The sequence below is a fragment of the Anabrus simplex genome, chromosome 1 (assembly GCF_040414725.1).
Source record: "Anabrus simplex isolate iqAnaSimp1 chromosome 1, ASM4041472v1, whole genome shotgun sequence".
In the NCBI taxonomy this organism is placed as follows: domain Eukaryota; kingdom Metazoa; phylum Arthropoda; class Insecta; order Orthoptera; family Tettigoniidae; genus Anabrus; species Anabrus simplex.
This window is the reverse complement of record NC_090265.1, coordinates 1,471,485,378-1,471,506,958: the sequence shown is the minus strand read 5'-3', so window position 1 is coordinate 1,471,506,958 and position 21,581 is coordinate 1,471,485,378. Positions and strand designations below refer to the sequence as shown.

Below are 21,581 nucleotides of genomic sequence, written 5' to 3'. Positions count from 1 at the left end.
TCCTCCTTCGTTGGGGGGAGAGAGTCCAACTTAGCAACATTCTGAGGTTCGAAATGCAGTTCCTTCTTGGGTTCCTTTGGCTTTAGAAGGTTGTTGAAATACTCTGCTAGAACTGTGGTGCACTCTTCATTGTTCAGTTTCAGCTTTCCGTCAGCTCCTCAAAGGTGAAATGTAGGGGCTGGGTAAAATGTTATTTGAGATTTTAAAGTTTGGTAGAAGTCTCTAGTGTTGTTTATTTGAAAATTCCTCTCTGCTTGGTCAATGATATATTTAATTCTACTGCCTTTTGGTGTTTCGGCTCATTTTAGTAGCAGTTTTCCTACCTTATCATAAATTTATGGTTTTTCAGACCTTTGTTGCGGTTCCACTTTAGCCATGCTTGCTTTCTTTCTTCTACTGCTTTGTCACAAGTGGTTGTCTACCATGGACTCATTCTAACCGCCGGGATTGTGGTTGATGCTCCATCAGTTAGTGTCATCTGTAGTTGAGGCCAATTTTTTTTGTCTTTGTTTTTACCCAGGGTCTCGGTGAAGTTATTGTTATTTTTCAGCTTGACTGGATTGAACCCTGGAATTCGCGACTTCATGCAGTGGTTTTCTCTGCTCCTTTTAAGAGGGATGACATTGGATTTGACCAAAGAAAGATAGTGGTCTGAATCAATGTTTGCACATGTCAATAATTTGACATTTTGCACATCCTTGCTATTCCTTTTACTGACGGCTACATGGTCCAGTTGGAATTCCCCGAGCACTGGGTTAGGGAATATTCAAGTCATGGCTTTCCTAGGAAGGCGTTTAAAAGCTTTAGATTTGAGGACTAAGTTGTATTTTCTGCACAGGTCAATCAGACTTTCTCCATTCCTTTTGGTACTCTTGTAGGCTGGGTATTCTCCAACTATGTCCTCAAATATTATCTCTTTGCCATTTTCCAATCTGGGAGTTAAAAATCCCCCATTAAAACAGTTATGTGGTGCTTTGTGTTCGGTCCATTGTTTCTTCGAGTACCCTCCAAAAGAATTCCACATTTTCAATATCTTACCTGTTGGTGTCATTAGTGGGTGCATGAAAGTTAACAACTGTGCATGCTCCGTTCAGCATTTTAAAAGCTATAGTGGACGTTCTACCATTAGGAGATGAAAAGGAGATGATGGAGTTGATCATCTTGTTGCTCACTATGAAGCCTCTCCTCAAGTGAGACACATTCTTCACCACTCTTTCACCTGGTTGCCCTTTGTAGATCCGATAACCTTGTGATTCTATTACTCCTTAATCGAGGAATCTGGTCTCTTGCACAGCTGTTATCAAGATGTTGTGTTCAGTTAAATTATATAGGCCCCCCTAGTATATGTTTTAGTTTTCCTGTCTCTAAGAGGGAGTTGATGTTGATGGTCGCCAAGAATTTAAAACATTTCTTCGTCTCACATGAATGTGCAAGCTCCGCAGAATCCAAAGGATTGCTTGCCCCATCAAAACAGGGGTAGATTATTTACCATCTGGTGTAGTTTTTCCGTTGGTCCTTTTCTCCATGTTGCGAGATTTATGAAAAACTTTTAGGGTGGTTACCCGCAGGTAACAAATTGTTAACTGTCAATGTTGTAAGCCTTGAAGCCCCCAGCACTGATCGGTTTGCCGACCCAACTTCCCGCTGGGATTGGTACCCAATCTTCCAATGTGTTGCTCGGCTCAGCAAAGGCACCTCTTGCAGGTTATGTGCTGGAGTTGGAGTGAAAGAGTCTAGTTGGATTCTCTTGCTGAGTCCAATATTTTCATGTTGCAGATGACTGGAAACAATGCATTATTATTATTATTATTATTATTATTATTATTATTATTATTATTATTATTGTTGTTGTTGTTATTATTGCGTTCCGGCCTTCTAAGGACCACGTTACAATTTCAATTGTTCCTCCTTAGTTGTTCTTTCGTTTTCTTCCAGTATTCTTTCATTGTTTCAATGTGTTTCTTTTTCCTGTCTTCAGTCCACTTTGTGCCTGTCTTCTTTTCCTTCCTCCCTTGGAATCCTTCCATTTGTAAGACTTTCTTCCTAAAAATCTTTCTTTCCAATAATTCTTCTTCTCGTATGTTGTTCCTTTCCAGGTCTTTCTTGACTTCTTATATCCAGGTGGTAGTTGATTTCTTTTCCCAAAGGTACTTGAAGATTCGTTTAGTTAGTCTATTGTCATCCATTCTGTAAATGTGTCCAAGAAATAGCAATCTCCTTTTTCTTATTGTTTCTGATATGTTTTCTACGTTCTGGTAAATTTCATTGTTACTTCTTAATTTCCAGAACTCTGCAATTCTTGGAGGACCTAATATTTTCCTTATAATTCTTCTTTCTAATATTTCTAATTTATCAAGCTTGTAGTTCAGTGATAGACTTTCGCTGGCATAAAGGCATTCTGGTTTCACTACTGTGTTGTAGTGCTTTATTTTAAGTTTTCTTGATAAGCACTTTTTGTTGTAAGTATTCTTAATTATACCGTATGCTCTTTCCATCTTTTGTATCCTCTCCTCTATAGCAGATTTTTCTAAACCATTTTCTTGAATTGTCTCACCCAAATATTTGAATTTCTTTACCTTTTCTATTCGACCAATATCCGTTGCTAAAAACTTTGGGGCACTTTTTATATTCGTCAAAAATGTTGTTTTCTCGGCAGAGATTCTCAAGCCTGTCATGTTGGCTGTCTTTTCAAGGAGATTGACATGCATTGCTGCATCTGTAAGGCTTTCTGAAAGTATGGCAAAGTCATCTGCAAATGCTAGGCAATTTATTACAACACCTTTGTTCTTCTTCCCCAGCATGAGTGGCAATATTTTAGATTCTTTCCGTTTTCAATCCAAATTCTTACAATTTTCTCTGTGACACAATTGAAAAGGAGTGGAGATAGACCATCGCCCTGCTTGACACCTATATTTATTTTGAAAGGTCGAGATACTTCAGCCATAAATTTTACTTTCGAGACAGTGTCTGTAAGTGTTTCACGAATTAGGTTTGCCAATTTAGTTTTAACTCCAAATTCACGGATTACTTTATCTAGGGTTTTCCTATCAACAGAGTCAAAGGCTTTTTTAAAGTCAATAAATGTTACAACTATGTCTTTGGAGTTTATTAATCTGTGTCGAATTATAGATTTCAGGTCGAAAATCTGTTTGGAGCAAGATCTTCCTTCTCTAAATCCACCTTGATATTCACCCAATTGACTGTCCAGTGTCGATTTTACTCTATTTAGTAGTATTGTTGAGAATATCTTGTAAGCAACTGGCAAGAGAGATATACCTCTGTAGTTGTTGACATCCTGCTTGTTACCCTTCTTGTGTAATGGGTGTATTAGAGCCACTTTCCAATCCTCTGGGATCTTTTCTGTTTCCCAAATTTCTTCAAAGATTATTTGTAGATCTTCTATAATTTTTGGTTCAGCCCATTTTAAAAGTTCAGCTGTTATGGAGTCTCCCCACTAGCTTTGTTATTTTTAAGATTTTTTTATTGCTTCCTTTATTTCTTCCGCTGTTGGAGGTGAATCAGCTTCTAGATTTTCCTGAATTTCTGAAAATTGTAATTTATGATTTGGCTCAGGGCAGTTCAGCAGGTGTTCGAAGTGTTTTGCCAGAATCTCACAATTCTCGGCATTGTTAAGGCCAATATTACCATTTGCATCTCTGAAGCAAATGCTCCGGGACTGATAACCTTTCAGGTTATTCTTAAAGGTCTGATAGAAATTTCGGGAGTTATTTCTTACAAAATTATTCTCAATTTCGACTAGCTGCGATTTTTCAAAAGATCTTTTAACCTGCCTTATTATTCTTATCCTTTCTTTGTTGTTTAAATAGCTCATAGTGTTCATTCTTTCCGGAACATTTCCATTTTTTCCACTTTTTCACTCTTTCAATAAGTGCTTCCTCACATACGTTATTCCACCATACTTTCTTTTCAGTTTTAACTGATCCAAATACTTTCTTCGCTGCACTATTAATCTGTTTAGATAATTCTGGCCATTTTCCATGCTGAGTTATTTTAATTTCTTCCTGAAAGTTTTCTATAGTTGCTTGTGTAATGTTGAGCCTATCTATGTTGTACTTCATTAATTTTCTCGGCCTTCTTTGATTCCTACGAGGTAGAAGCTTTAGCTTAATTTGAGAGAGGTAATGATCGGAGTCAAACTCCCCACTTCTTATTACTTTAACATTCATAATTTCCTTAATATTTTCTTGAGAAATAGCTACAGGGTCCAACTGAAACTCACCTAACATCGGATTTGGGGACACCCATGTTGTAGCCTTTCTTGGAAGTTTCTTAAAGAAGGTAGACATTAAGTTTAGGTGAAAGGATTTACAGAGATTAATTAGTCTCATGCCATTTTTGGTTGTTATTTTGTGTGCCGGATATGCCCCTACTGTTTTGCTGAAAACTTTTTCTTTGCCTACCTGTGCATAAAAATCACCGAGTAGAATAATAACATTTGATTTTGGAATTTTTGACATTTCATCATCTAGAAGACTCGAGAATTCTTCAGTTTTACTTGGGTTCTTGCTATTATCTTCATTTATTGGTGCATGACAGTTAACAAATGTATACTTTTTGTTCTTGCATTTAAGTGTGAGAAGAGATAACCTTTCTGAACTAGATTTGAATTCCATAACATTATCAACTATTGCTTTATGGACATAAAAGGCGGTACCTAGTAGTGGCATTCCTTTCATAATTTTGATTGCTGGTTTACCTTTAAAGATTCTATAATTTTTGGTTTCTGTTACATTCTCATCCATAAACCGTGTCTCTTGAGCTGCTAAGATCTGGATTTCATGTCTATCTAAGAAAATTTCCAGTTCTTTCTGTTTGCCGGTTTTTAGCAAGGAATTTACATTAAGAATGCCTGCAAAGAATTTACTCTTAAATTTAAGTCTGAAAGGATTCCAAGGATGCTCCGACTCACCCTTACTGCAGATGTTGGGACTCCCCAGAACCCTAGGTCCCGATGCATTGCATAATGCAATGGTGGATTTCTCTTCCGAGCTACCACCTGGGGTAGTGCTTTCATTCAGCGGACTTTCCATTCTGCAATTGAAATTGTACATTGTACAAGGTAGGAAATTAATTCCAAGATGAGATCGGATTGTTAGTCCGAAATGATTTTTTATTCCTGCTTTACTCCACTAGGTTCTTCCGCTCTCTCCGCCGTTGTGACATTAAGTTCTTCATCCGCCTTCGAGACGGTTGACCAGGTTTCACCTGTAACCCTAGGCAGGGGCCCTTACAGGGTGCTACCATCCGGAGCCAGATGGAACCAGGTTTTTTTTACGAGGTTGTTACTCCTCCCCCTCCTCCTTCCCCATCACTTGCAAGATGGGGCCCCGGGCTTGGGACCGGCAATGGCGGAGTTTATTTTTTTTATTATTATTATTATTATTATTATTATTATTATTATTATTATTATTATTATTATTGGTAGTGCTAGTAGTATTGTGTAAATCATAAGAGACACGTTTCAGTTGTGGAACAAGTATTTATTGCACATAATGAAGATACAAAATCTTCAGTGTTATCTCGCTTTAATATTACAAAGCCATATCCAGTTCACATTCGTTATTCTCTTTAACAGAGATATGATCGTACTTGTTTGCACCCCCTGTGCAATAATGCTTTCTTCAAATTTTAGATCCGTCAATGATGTGCTAAATTACTTGCTTTTGTATGTCACCACCCAGCTGAGAGGGGTTTTAAAGAGTAAAATAGTCGTTAATGAATGGTCAGTAGTTAAACATTTTATCCATGCCGTAGTCCAGGACAGAATTTTTAACTAAAGAACTACATCCAATAGGTACATAAATAGGTACGCAAATGAACACATATTGAGAACTATTAGTTGATTAGATACTGCAGATGACTACCTTCCCAGTAAGCATTGCAGAAGGTTGCGGTAAAACTCATTTAGGGAGGAAATACAATTGTACTAGCTTGGATCACGTCCATGTCTCTTGAGAAAGAGTGACCTGCAACAGTCAGCTCGGTCGATACCTGCTAGCCAACTTAAATTTAATAATCTCGCAATTAACGCTTTCCATCCGACATCTGACATAGAACTGACTGTGGGAATTCTCGTAATTTGATGCCATTTAACAAAGAATGGCCTCTGCTAATTTCAATTGCCGTAGGGCCGCTAAGAGACGAAAGAAGGACAACGCCAACACCGTCGGCTATGCAACGTGTGAATAATATAATTAAAGTTTAGGCATTAATGTAAATTAATAATGTATATTATTATAAAACTACTGAAAACATATTAAGAATTATTAAGTTTCGAAACCCGGTAAATTCAAGCGGTATGCTTCTAGTGAGCATTCCTGCGGCAACTGTCTCTGTGAATCAGTGGTAGAGTGCCGGCCTCTCGATCCCAAGGTCGCGGGTGCAAACCACGCTGAGATTTATGGATTTTGGAATGGTGGAAAATGTACCTCCGATACTCCATGTCGTACGATATCATCATGCAGTGACCTCTGGTGATATATTTTTGTTTACCAGACAAATAGAATTCAAACTCAGCCATATATAGTTTATCATAGATTCTTTTTCATGCAGTCTGATATAATAAAATGGAACGTCGAAATTATTGACATGCATGCAAACTAGATGGCGTGAAATAAAAACGCTTGTGTATTGTAGCTGAGTTTATGGTCACGAAATCAACTAAGCCGTAATGCGACAAGTTTGCTTGTCTACAGCTATATATTATCCCGTTGTACAGTAGGAAGTTAAAAATAACGGCCGAGGGGATTCGTCGTGCTGACCTCACGACATCTCGTAATCTGCAGGCCTTTAGGCTGAGCAGCGTTCGATTGGTACGCCAAGGTCATCTTCGGGCTGTTGCGCCATGGTTTTAAAAAATGTATTTTATATATCGTAAATGTAGGAGTGACTTGCCATATTCTCGAATTAAATCAACGATGAGTAAACGAGAAACACTTCTATTCGCCTTCATAATTGTTCTCGGAAATTCTAAGGTAGTAGTTACAAGGCCGTTTAACAAGTATCATTATTATTGCTTCCTCTTTATACATAAATCTAACATCGTGATTATTGACATACTGTATTTTAAGTTTCCTACTTGTCATTTATAGTATAAAAAATGAGTGAGAAAACTAGTACAGTGCGTATTCGTAAGTTACGCCCAACTCCTGTGATCATAGGACGTATTTCTCTCGGATATTTCTCTTGGTGTAGACATGAAATCATGCGAGGTTGGTCCCTAAAAAGCAAATATGGCTGCCTTAACTATGACCCATCATTGTTGTCAACTTGTCTAGTACTTTCTTTCCTTTCTTTCTTTCTTTCTTTCTTTCTTTCTTTCTTTCTTTCTTAATCTGTTTACCCTCCAGGGTTGGTTTTTCCGTCGGACTCAGCGAGGGATCCCAACTGTACCGCCGCAAGGTCAGTGTCCTGGAGTGTGAGACATAGGGTCGGGGGATACAACTGGAGAGAATGACCAGTACATCGGCCAGGTGGCCGTACCTGCTATGCTGAACAGGGGCTTTGGTGGAGGATGGAAAGATTGGAAAGGATAGACAAGGAAGAGGGAAGGAAACGGCCGTGTACGTAAGTTCGGTACCATCCCGGCATTTGCCTGCAGAAGAAGTGCGAAACCACGGAAAACCACTTCGAGGATGGCTGAGTGGGGATTCGAACCCACCTCTAATCAGTTGACCTCCCGAGGCGGAGTGAACCCCGTTCCAGCCCTCGTACCACTTTTCAGATTTCGTGGCAGAACTGGGAATCGAACCCGGCTCTCCGGGGGTGGCTGATAATCACAATAACCTCTACACCACAGAGGCGGAAAAATTGTCTAGTTACATTTTAAAAGTACCAAACATTACTAGAACAAATTAAACTGAATGAAAGCAGTAATATACTTTAGCATATTGTTCACAAAACATAAGATATAGGAGTCCCCTTCATACTACTATACGAAATATATCACGATTTTCATAATAGATTCAGTTTTCATGTCCACTGAGCCATTAGGAAAGAAGAACACATTATCTCTCATTCATATTTCATGACTGCAGTACCCGACGTTGACAGGACAATGAGTTAGCACGTGCATGATTACATTTTTTCTTCCTCTCACATTGTTCCCCAGAGTCTGAGGCACATATGTAGGCATGCCTGTCAGTGGCTTGTCGTAATGTCCTCGCTTCATTGCTCTGTCGGGAACTTTGCAGTTTCATATTTATATTTGCATTATTGCTGATCATTATTTTATATCTTCATTCCGGTATTAACGCAAGTTAAGTATGGGTCAATATTTTTAAAACACTGAAAAGTGTACAAATCTATAAGAACTTTGTCGAAATGACCTCCATAGCAAGTCTCTTTACAGTATACTTTATTTATTTCAGACAGCAGCGCGTCGGCCTCTCACCGCTGGATACCGTGGTTCAAATCCCAGTCACTCCATGTGAGATTTGTGCTGGACAAAGCGGAGGCGTGACAGGTTTTCCTCAGGGTACTCCTGTTTTCCCTGTAATCTTTCATTCCAATAACACTCTCCATTATTATTTCGTAGTATTTATCAGTCATTAATATCACATTGGAAGTGGCGACCCCATTGTAATAATAGCCCATATCGATGGCTTTCTTTTAAAACCTCGTATGTCCAAATGTTCTTCCTACCCATTACATTCCTTAAGACTGGTCACGCCTCCCGATCATATATTTCTATGCAGTCCGTCAGAAAAATTTTTGCTGTGTTCAGTTTCCTTTGCTAATGTCTAAAGGATAATGGACCTTACCGCACCGTATTGTAGGGATGTTGATTGCATGGCAAATTTACACACTCCTACAGTATAATATATTTAAGGTTCATTTTCCTTTACACATTGGCAGAGGAAAATGACCATAACGAAAATTATTCTTTTGGACTGCATATAAATATGAGACTGAGAGGCGTGACCAGTCTTAAGGAATATAATGAATAGGAAGAGTATTCGGACTTACGAGGTTTTTAAAGAAAACCATCGATATGTTTCATTCATTACATCCCTGACCCGGTCAAAGACTGGAAAACAGGTTGCAGGTTTTAATTTTCATTTGTTCTTTCACATGAATCACTCACAATTGACTTATTTTTTACGTTATGGAAGGAGGTATTGGGGCAAAATTCACCACGAGATATTTTCTTGTAAAATCAACCGTAACAGAGATACATCTAATTTTTGTTCTTTAGGACCCTTCTAAAGCACCAAATCTTATTGATATTTTTGGACGACTTAGATATTAGATCCCATTCGAACCCTTTATTTAAATTGAAATACTGAGATTCGTTAAAATCCACCTATCTATTTTCCCGTGATGCTGTAACAGATACAGACAAATAATAAGTTAAACAAGACAAAGATCATTACATCGACATCAGTATTCTTGTCAGAATACACTAATCGACTGGAATGTTGCTCTTCAAAGCAATGGTATATTGTGAAATACTCGGTAAAATGAAAAACTCTACAGTTCCTCATTGCTTACGGAAAATACTACGACGGTCTTTTAACAGTGCCAAGTTCCACAGATGGAATGACCAGGCCGGAGATAGCCGTAAACATTTAACTGCCGTTTTCTGTTAAGTGTGCACACTGCTCATTCAAATCAACGCCCCATAGAAGGAATCTAATATCTGGAATTGCCTAGGTAATATATTTGTTTGATTATTATGGATCACCGGTTCAAATATGCCGGAGATGTCATGGGACATGGTAGTACAATAATAACCACCGCAGTCACCACGATTGTGAATGCAATCCTGAAAACCTGCATGCACTGTGTCGTACTGGTATCGTACGTTATTTTGTGAGTTTGAGTTCTACGGCTGTTACACTTCGTCAGTCAAATCAGCAACGTATAATGCTGGTATTGGATGTCGCTTGATTTGTCTACACATAGTGTCCCATATGTGGACATGGACGAAAGCTTTGGTGATTTTGCAGGAAAAGACATTTGGTTGACACCGTGTAGAGCACATTGGGTGACAGCAGCGGTGTGAAGACGAGCGTATCCTGTTGGAAAACGCCCTCTAGAATATTGCGAATGAATGGCAGTACAACCGGTACAATCACCAACCTGACGTACAGATATGCTGTCAGTGGTCTTATTATAATGACGAGAGTGCTCCTACTGTCCGTCAAGGGAAATCACTCCCAGAGCATAATTCCTAGTATAGGTCAACTGTGTCGAAGCCGCAGACAGCGTGGTTCCAAGCGCTCACCCGACCTCCTTCTTATCAACCTACGGCCATCACTGGCACCAAGACAGGTACGGTTCTCATCTGAGAACACAACAGATCTCCACTCAGGTCTAGCTTGACACCACTGAAGTGATTCGGAGTTAGTGGCATGAACGCTACATGATGTCTCGCTCGGAGCTCTCCTTCAAGTACAGTAATCGATTGCTTAGAGTTCCTTGTGTCACTCTGATGCCAACTGAAGCTCTAACCTCTACTGCAGATGCAGTACGATCCATCACAGCCATGCGACGATTACGGTGTTCTTCCCGCTCTGAAGTCATACCTGTGCGGTCGGATCCCGTTCTTCTTGTGATAGTACCTTCCCGTGACAATCGTCGCCAACACCAGTGCACTGTGGACGCATCTCTGCCAAGTCTTTCTACAATTTCGCGAAAAGAACTCTCACCTTCTCCTATCCCTATTACACGGCATCGTTCAGTAAGCTGCTGATACTGCCTTGTTCATCTCCTTAAAGGCATTTTCGACTCACACCTACCTCACAACGTCAACACCTGGCGATGACTTAACGTTCACGAAGTGTACAGCGCGTATTTAAAGTAAACTTGCTTTGCACCGTCATAGTGACGCTACTAGCACCACTCTTCGTCGGCATGCGCACATGTTTCAATAGGCGTCATCTTTCAGATGTGTAAATACACCGAATTTCGTTTATCTTACACAATTCTTTCTTTTTGCTTCGATTTCATTTTCCGCCAGTGTTCATAATTTACTAAATGTACAATACCACAGACAAATAAAATATTCATTAGTCCAGTTCGAAATGTACCAGTAATGACTTACACGATACGGCATTAAAACCATTGGCAGTACATAATAATCTCGTAAGGTTCGAAAATAAATTACTGCATAATGGTGACATGTGAGATGGAAGACAACTGCAAGACTTCGAACCTGGCGGTGTTGCTTTTCAGAAATTTGACCAATTTTCTTAATTATGGTTTACTTAGAAGCCATAATTTTCGGTGTCTCTGGTTAGAGTTCACAATTTCTAATTTTCAGGTTGATTTATTTTAATGCGAACTATAAGGTAAGGTCTTGTTTGAGGCAACATTTTGCTTAATATCATAAACATTTCAGTCGAATTTAACGGGGAAATTTTTCGTCAGTTTAATAACACGGATTAATGTTAGTAATAAAATGTAAATTGAATCACATAAAGCATGATATGAGAGCTGAGAATTTTCGTATTGGAATTATTTTGATTTAATGCTTATGAGTATTATTGAATTTTCTTTTAGACGTCATTAGTTGTTTTCCCCTCTTGATGTACGCACATAACTCGTTGCGGCGTATTTCCATGGTTCTTCCGGCAGCCTCCCGGTTAGCTCGCTCCTTTCTCTGTATGGGATATCCCATGAATTCCTGCACTTTCACTTATACGAGAATAACATCTACACCATACACACAAATTAAATACTGGTACTGTGTAAGACATTTCTATCTTAATAAAATTATTGGGGTATCAAGTATATTTCTTTTGAAAAGTATGCGTGATTAACATTATGATTTATAATTTTAAGGTTGATTTCTTTTAATGAAAACTATAATGCAAAATCTCTTATCGAGTCTACCGTTTAGAGCAGGGCCTCTCAGGGTGCATGCGCGTGGTGCATGCGCTGTGCACGGTGCAAAAGACGACTTGGCTTGGTTGACCAGAGTGCAGACCCCCCACTCCTCGATTTGGAGCAATAGCGCTTACTCTCTCTTTCCTCACGCCTGTCTCGCTCGCTCCGCCTGTCTCCCTCCGCCCCACTTGCGCCGTAGCGCTCCAAATCCGGGCTGAGTGTAGCCGAGTATAGCCGAGTAGAGCCGAGCTTGGCCGAGTAGCCCAGAGACGAAGCGTTGATCCGAGTCATGCCGAGCGGCACCGATGCACAGTGCACGGAGCTCTTGCGCCTCACTCTGCACGCGTGAGATTTTGGGCGTTTGAGAGGCCCTGGTTTAGAGACTGGCGTATACCATCGAGGGTGATATTGTAGAGCTCTTGCTATTCCACATATCCTTGGGGTCTAGCCCAGACTAGGCAACGTAGTAAACACTTTTCCAGTGGAGAGAGGAATGGTGGTAGAACACCAATCGTCATATTTGGACTTATTTCAAGATTAACAACCCTGCATCTGGTTTTAATCTACCAAGTTAAGCTTTGACTGCTCGTAACAGGACCATTCATGGAATCTGCAGTGGATCTCTTTACAATTAGGGATAAATTTCATTTCCTCAGTGTGACGGTGGTGCTGTTATTCAGTCTAGTCAGCACATTGCGTCCAAATTTAAGGCAATGTCATGTTAAGGAGGCTTGTCTGATTTTCAGCTGGCAACACCTACAGTCCTGCAGTTGATAAGTACATTCGATCTGAACATTTCTTTTCACATGTCAGTGTAAATATTTGTAAATATTTGTAAATATTTGTATATAACATTGTTATATGATACGTGCATAAATTCATAAATAAATAAATAAATTGTAAATAATGCACACAAATGACAGATTTGTATTTGACTTTCTTCACTAAAATCACCCCTTAACAGGGAACGCCTTCGAACCATTCATGGATATTATACTGTATGCTTAATGGAACAGTGTTAACCACATCAAAATCCGTTCGGTCATTTTCGATATCAGGCCGCGTAAACACCTACTGGGGTTACATTTTTTAATATGTATACAACTTTATTACTTACAGATTATTATGGGATTATTACATGTTTAATTTCTATTTAACAAACGCTTTTATTATTTGAATAGTCTGGCAGTCCATTAAATTTGAACACTTACTGTGGGTTATCTGACTGAAAAACTCAGGTTATTTCACTTCTTTCATCCGGAGCTGTTAATTTTCGTACGGTAAATTTCAAGAAGAGGGGATAATCTGATATGCTTTCATTGAATAATGACTAGCAACATCCTTCTTGACTAATTCTTCTTCGTTAAATATGTACCATTTCCTTTTCGGCCGATAATATTCAAGACTAGCTGATGCGCCCGTGTTTAGCTACAGAATTCTACATTGTATACATAATTCTAAGGTAGCGTACATGTTGTGAGTAAGATTGTGTTAAATTGCGTAGCTCTTAACAATACCTTAGACACGCGACGGGGAAGTCACCAAACGTATTTTCTCATGTGAAGACTGGGTTACGGAATTTTCATTGTAAACGTAGGCCCTCTTGCCTAGCATCAGTTCCAATCATGTTACGGAGTTTTTGTTATAATGGCGGACACTCACACTCCACCTACCCTTTTACAAGACTGTCTTAGTGGTTTTCCCAACTAAAGTCAACATAGGTCATTACATTGACGGCAGTAGGAATGTAGCAATTTAAAGCAGTGCTATCATATGAAATATTCGAGAATAATAATGTTATATGATTTACGTGCCATTAACTACTTTTACGATGTTCGGAGACGCCGAGGTGCCGGAATTTAGCCTCACGGGTGTTCTTTTATATGCCAGTAAACCTTCTGATACGAGGCAGACGTATTTGAGCACCTTCAGATACCAGCGGACTGAATCAGGATCAAAACCGTCAATCTGAGGTCACAAGGCCAACGCCTCAACCGTCTGAGCCACTCATCCCGGCAGGAAATACTCGATCAAATGAAAAACCACACATTTTCTCACTTTTAACGCATAGTACCACGCTGCCGATCTAACAGTCCAAATTTCCAGAGCTGTAATGACCAGGTCGTAAATAGCGTAAACCGTGAACACACCATAATTGGGGTGGGAGGCGAACAGTGTACAGTCTCAGGGCAAAAACTATGCCATTTTACTCATCTGTTTAATAATAGTACCCAATGAGTCGGAAAATCTCAATTAACCACAATGGCGGGGGAAAATGTTATATGACTTGCAGACAATTTTTTCTTCCAAGCCTGAGTAGAAACACCCTCTACGTTGATAATTTGGAATAATTGAATGTAGAATTTAATAAAAGTGAAGAGGAAGAAACTTTTCTTACGAAAAGACACTTTTCCAAGGTTGAATTTTGAGTTATTTGTTGAATTGTTGTGCTATAATTTGGAATAGGCCGAAATTGTAATTCTAGACCAGGTCATAAGTGAGCCTCTCCCATGATCACGTTCAGTGTGCAGACTGATCATTCCAATCAGCCCGTCAGATTAGGGATCGAATAGCTGGAGTACTATTATGAGCCAGTGTGTTACGTACGAGCAGTATCAGAAAATATATGAACCAGAGGAATGACATGCTAAAGAAGAAAGTTACCTAACTCCCCAGGTATTCCCCGCCAATATTCAGGCAGGCTGTTATACTCAATACGCAGCAGTAATCCCATTTATCGGAGATGAGTGTCAGCATAAGAGACAAAGAATATCACAACATACAATAGTCAATGTAATGTTATTGTTGATCAATTTTATCAGCTTTCGATAGTAGGCCTTCACATCTTGTTTTCTTCCGACTCTGAAATACCACTATAGCCATAGCCGGTACGGCAAAACTGAATAAATTATAAACGACCGGAAATTGTATTATCTATAACTTTTGTTATGTACCACATTCGATAGGACCAATAACATAGGTATTTAAAAATTAGATTTTTGGCGCCTTTCCCTAAAGTACCATTTAATCCAAGGTGTATCAAATTGTTTATAGCTTAGACTGTAGTTTCATATTCACCGACTCTATATACCGATTTTCATTAAATTCTGTTTACTCATGGTCTCATTGTTCGGGATTGATATGGACTTAGCAACAAAAATACAAATCATGAATACCTCTGTTATCATAGCCGCTACGATAAAAATGGTTGATATAAATGATCGTAAATTCAATTTTATATAACTTTGATAATTAAATTTTAGGCCTTTTCCTAAACTACCATTTCACTCAGCGTGAATATTATTATTTATAGTCTAGATTGTAGTGGCTCATTCCTCGACTTTATCGATTTTCATTACATTCTCCTTAGCCGTTTTCTCATGATGCACGTAGTTACAGACAGACAGACAGACAGACAGACAGACAGACAGACAGACAGACAGACAGACAGACAGACAGACAGACAGACAGACAGACAGACAGACAGACAGACAGACAGACAGACAGACAGACAGACAGACAGACAGACAGACAAAAATTACGGAAAAGTAAAACGTGCATTTCCTTGTTACTGTGGGCATGACCGACAGAGAAATGCCATTCCTTTTAAGTTCTGAGCAATGTAAAGACAAAACTCTTATTTATATAATATCAGGTATAGATAGTCCTACCCATTACCCAGCATACTAGCTTCATTATTGGACTTCACTCACCTCTTATTCTTCCTTCTCTTGTAAAGTTTACATCTGTATGCCACTGCCCCAAACGGCCATTATACGATTATTACGAGCAGAAATATTTAAGGACAATTATTCATTTCACTAATTCTTCCTTGGCAGAATGATCACTGTAGTGGTCTTCGGTTCAGACGGCCACGGCTCTGATCCCCGGCCAGGTCGACTATTTTAATTGTAAGCGATTAATTCCTCTGGCTCGGGGTCTGGTGTGGTGGGGGAATTACCTTATATATAAGGGCTGCACCAGGCTAACAATAGCCATATGAAATTATATATAAAAATATTATTTATTCTAGCGGTTGACATCGTGTACTTTGCCACCGTCCAGATTAGTGATGGCACATTCGATTCATTTTACTGAATCGATTCATTTGATTCCGTTCACGTTACTGAATCGATACAGTGATCCGATTCACGGCTCATTGGTCACCGCTCCTACTGCATCTGTGTAGTGCTGGTAAGACAGCAACAACAGCATTCAGTGCTCGCAGCTGCCATCTGGTCTTCATACTATGAATTCCTTTCTTAGAAAAAATGCTAGTTACTCTAATACATCGAAGGTTTCCGGCGACGCAGGGTGGGAAATGTTAGGAAGGTAGCAGCCATGGCCTGAATGAAGGTACAGTCCCAGCATTTCCTGGTGAGAAAAAGGGGAAACTACGGAAAAACCATCTTAACGGCTGCCGGCGGTGGGATTCGAACCCACCATCCCCCGAATGCAAGCTCATAGCCACGCGATATTAACCGTACGACAACTCGCTCAGTCATTTAAAAAAAAAGTATTTTTCTATCAGCCGAGAATTTTTTTTTAATCGTCATATTTTGTATAGGCTACCCGAGAGGCACAGTAGCCCGCTGGTTTTCTGATTCAACATACTGTTATTGCGTCTGTCCAGATATGATTGAAGTCTTGTGCAACGATGTGTCATATGAACTGAGAGAATACTGAGCCGTTCTTCCCAATATAAAACAGGTCCTTTTGAGTGGTCATGAGTCTGACTCATAGTCATAGGGCAGGCTAGAATCGAGTTTAATTGTCAAATGTCAACTAAGTTATAACACTAAGATTCATTAAACTAATAAATAGTATAACCTAATAGCCTACCTACTTACTAGCTACTTCAGAATTATGTTGTGACTACCTCTTTAACACTGCAAATAAATCCATCTATTATTTAAACCTCCCTGTAAGAAGAGGACAGTGAATGCAAATGGGTATTATTTTCAAATGAGCTGAGCTCGAGAGTCCATTATAGCATACGATTCTTTCAGTGTAGCATGGCTTACTGTATGTCTCGCCGCAGCGGAAGCTCGGCTCTCCGCGTGTCCAGTGAGCCGATAAGGAGCCGTGTGTATCATGTGTCTCACTGAGCCGCGCTCGTTCACGATTCTTTCGATGTGTCATGATTCACTGTTAAGGAGCCGTGTGTATCATGTGTCTCACTGAGCCGCGCTCGTTCACGATTCTTTCGATGTGTCATGATTCACTGTCTCGTTGCAGCGGAAGCTCGGCTCCCCGTCAACGTCCAGTGAGTGCGCCACTCAGCACTGTCCGCTGGGAGTAAGCTGAATCGTGTGCCGTGAGCTCGCCGTGCCTGTGAATCGATTCACTCGGACACTTGAATGAATCGATACACTGCTTCGAATCATGCATTCAGTAGCCAACACTAGTCCAGATTACCTTGAACTCGGTTCTTGGTTCAGCCGAAATATACTACCAAATTATAATCTGTGGAAATTCATGAAGAACTTTAAGCGGAGGGTTTAGAATACAATGCGAAATGCCGGGGAAAATGCTAGTGGTGCGCTCACCGATTCTGTAATTATTTAAAGCGTTCGAAGAGGCCTGGCTCCAGCCCTTGTCCGATTGCTTTCACAATGCAGATAATTTCATCGCTATAAGAATTCGTTTCATTCTGATAGAGTGAAGTTGCATTGAATGTGTTCATCTATCAAAACGTGTCATGGAGTAACTTAATATTAATGCACTCACTGGGTGAGTTGGCCTTGCAGTTAGATTACATCCGAGAGGAGATGCTTCAGAATTTCATCGTCGACAGACCGGCAGATGGTTTTCCGTGATTTCCCATTTTCACACTAGACTAATGATGGCGTGTATATTAATTAAGGACAAGGCCGCTACCTTCCAAATCCTAGCGTCGCCGAATATCTTTGATGTATTAGTGCGACGTTAAAACACTAGCAATCAAGTAAATAAATAGTGCACTCTTGCTCATTTCTTGATAAAAACTTCCTTGACCACCGCTCAGTCTGAAAACATGCAGATTACAGGACGGTGCGGCGTGTGGTCAAAGTGATGAATCCTCTCAGTAGTTATTCTTGGCTTTCTGGGCCAGGCCGCAATATCACCGTCAGAGAGCTGTCCAGTTATAATCATTCACGTTGAGTGGATCTCGAACCTGTCTTCAGATCCAAAGTAAATATCACTGACTAGACCGCGATTCGAACCAGGGTCCTGCGGATGAGATGCAGGCGCGCTGCCATTAGACCGCGCGGCCGGCTCATTTTGTGATATACCTTTTTAATTATAATATATCATTTACTCCGTATATTTAAAATATTAAATTCGTATTTCACTTGACATTCCCTTCATCCACAAGAGAAGCTTCAGGAGGTACTTTTACGTAGTTGGTAAAATGCATCTCTTCTTTTTTGCAGTGTTAAGACCGACATTCAGCCCGGAGGTGCCGTGAGCCGCCTCTACATCGCTAATGCCAATAAACAAGATTCGGGCAACTACACCTGCTCCCTAGCGGACGTCGCCTCAACTACCATAGCTGTTCACGTCCTCAATGGTAAGTTTCCTCATATAATAACTTGCAATCTTGAGAATGTTCATGTGTGGTATTATAATTTTACAGAACTTGGTTACGGAAAGTGCGTTTTTCATAGCAGCGTAATACACGCACTGTGGTCACAAGTTGCTGCATATATTATTTTTAGAAGCCCGTGGAGTAACCAAGATGACTGATGCCCAGCAAGAATGACAGCAGATATTGGAGTGTCACATTGTGATGTTTGGGACATCACTGCATGTTTTCAATTATTGAACTTGGTAATTAATTGATAAGAGGTATATATTTAATAACTGATAGGTCATGTTTAAATTAATATGTATATATATTGGGTTTTATCATCCATTTCAATCATCACTTCATTTCTTTGTATCGCGGCTATAACGTATTCTGAACGAACAAATTATTCGGAAAAATATTTCAACATCATTCGTATTTATAACTTGCAGTATATTTTCCAATAGTCGTTGTGAGGTGATGAGAGTCAGCAGGCTAAATTCAGCACATTTCCAGGAAAAGTACGTCATCTAGGTTACGAGAGATCTTACCCTCTCCACATCATGAAGAGACGGTTGATACATTATAAACGCCAACTTTTCGAAATGCGCGAACTGACGCTTTATTTCAGCGGGAAAGTTCAGCCTATGTGAATGAACGTAATGAAGCAACGTGATGGATTCACAGCAATACATAGGAGAAGGGATGAGACCTATAATCCTACTGGACCATGTGATATGGCTGATGGAAGGAGACTTTTAAACCGATATATACCCGGAGACGAGAGCTGGAGAGGACATTCTTATTCTTACTCGTGAGCAGATTGTCACTTGTATTCGGACATGATTATTCTTATTCAGATTCTGATTCTGATTCTCACTCTTGGAAGACACTCTTATTACGATTCTACGTCTGCACATCGGACATCGGAGAAGATTTTAACTTAGTTCATTTCGCATCTGAGTATATACTACTCAAAAGTTACTCTCATTGGGACTTGTTATCTCAATGACGAGAGGTAGTCAACGGGAGACCGGTTTTGACTTGTATTGATGGGAGGAGAGCTTTTATTACTAGTTTAGCTACGCTACTGTTCCGTAATACGGAATTTGGGCCGATGACCTTCGATGTTAGGCCCCTTTAAACAACAAGCATCATCGTAATACGGAAGAATACAAGTGTATTCTCTCCATGAACATAACCCATGGTGGTTTTGCATTTAAAATTAGGACTCATTACGACTTTATGTAAGGAGTACAGTAGGAAGTGTTTAAGACAGGAAATGTAGAAGTAGGACTGGCATCCAACAACAGATGAGGCAGCCTGAACGAGAGATCCACTCATCTTCAGCTTCAAGACAACAGAGTCTACATATGGTGAGCTTATGGTATAAGTTACTGCAAGTCTTCGCGCAACAGTTCATTTTCTTAGAGTTAATTTCATTCAATTTTTCTTTTGCTTCCGTAAGTTCAGATTTCGTTAATACGCCGTTACGTCACGTTTTTCATCCTAATATATAGCTGTTTTAATTTGTATTTCATGAAATTATTATTAATGATCCTTAAATTCCAAGTTAGTGTACTTAATGATTTGTGTTCCGTTCACCTCACCCCTGGGAGTTTTTTGAGTCTCATTACGTATTATTATTATTATTATTAATTATCAACTTTTGTTTTCAAGCCATAAGCTTGAAGACTGGCGCCCTTGGGATACTGTTTATGGAGAAACAATGACTTATTTATTTTAATATTAAAGTGACACGCCACGTTATAATTTTGTCAAACATCTGTGGGCCAAGTGGGTACGTCACAACATATTTAGCGGCGCAAAGATATTCTCAGATATACTGCCATCCCTTTGCGATTGGTTCAGTTGCACCTCATATAACATAGTTCCTCAGCTGGTCTCACCAAGCTGAGTTAAAACCGTTCCAGCCCCTAGTCATCACATAAAGAGCCACCAAATCCACCCAAGATCCTACGCGTAAGACACAAGCATTCTGACCTTTCACCACGTGACTGGCGCACATTTCTTAAGGAGGAAAATATACGACATGAATATAGTACTTTATATTGAATGCAGGTGACAAATATTTTCGGGAGAATAATTTATTACGTGTGTTTCATCAGTGATTCACAAATAAATGTTCTAGACAAATAAAATAATAACATTGGTATGAAACATAAAATATCGTCGCTGCCGGGACAAAACCTCCTATGTGAAATATTTTAGCTTAGAACTTTGGCTGGTAAGGTTCTGCCATGTAAGGTGCAATATTGTGTGAATATTGTCAAGGCATTCTCGCTCTTCCTAACGTACGTACTGCGGGTCAGTATATCTCCAAATTTATTATCACATAGAAGGTTTCGTCCCGGCAATGACGATATACATTTTGTTTGAAATTCTGCAAAAAAATATGTAGAGAAAATGTAGGTTATCATACGTTAAACTTTCTCCCAGTGGGAGAAAATCCACTAAGGATAGCTGCCCTAATACTATGGATGCCATAAAGTTTCAACGTACTGATTAATACATAAGGGCAATAAGACATTTAAATAAATTTAATTAATGCCATTGGAATTCTTTTAATATTGCGATATTCGTTATCTTTGGGCAGCTGAGCCGCGATACATTATATTATTCAAGTTACTTTTAAGGTATACAGATTATTTTGCACAATTTGGAGTGAACATCTCTAAATCACTGTTGACATATCTAGCAGAACAATAATAGGGATTCGGAACTTTCTGAAAATATTCACAGAGGAATTTGTGATAGTTCCTCGCGCGCAAACTAACATACGCCTACGATAGTTTGATTAAGATTATATCATTTCAAACTACTGCATTTGCATGCTTGTGTAATTGTAATGCAGCATATTTTGTTTTTCTATAGTGCAGTAAATACTGGTTCAGTGGGTAATGTTCAGGGTATTGATTAATTCTGCATTGATTGATTGATTTATAGATTTATTGATTCATTGATAGCTGTCACATATTCACATAACCACCAGTGCGCATTCAATAAAATTATAGCTACTTCAAAAATTTAAAACGAAGTCTATTCTGAAGTTCTTCCGTTGAGGAAAGAATTTGTCGTGAATTGTCGTGCTGATATTCATTTAAACTTTCTTCATCTTCAGATTGTTCTCTTTAAAATTCTATGGGAATATAGGAGT

General features: G+C 39.4%; 1 protein-coding gene across 1 annotated transcript in view; it reads left to right on the top strand.

The window, feature by feature from the left end:
* LOC136861099 (obscurin-like) overlaps positions 1–21,581 on the top strand; it is a 428,235-nt gene that overhangs the window by 299,523 nt on the left and 107,131 nt on the right. The window contains exon 3 of the mRNA XM_067138800.2: positions 18,270–18,406. Within this exon, the coding sequence (XP_066994901.2) occupies positions 18,270–18,406 (137 nt within the window). The remainder of the gene's footprint in view (positions 1–18,269; positions 18,407–21,581) is intronic.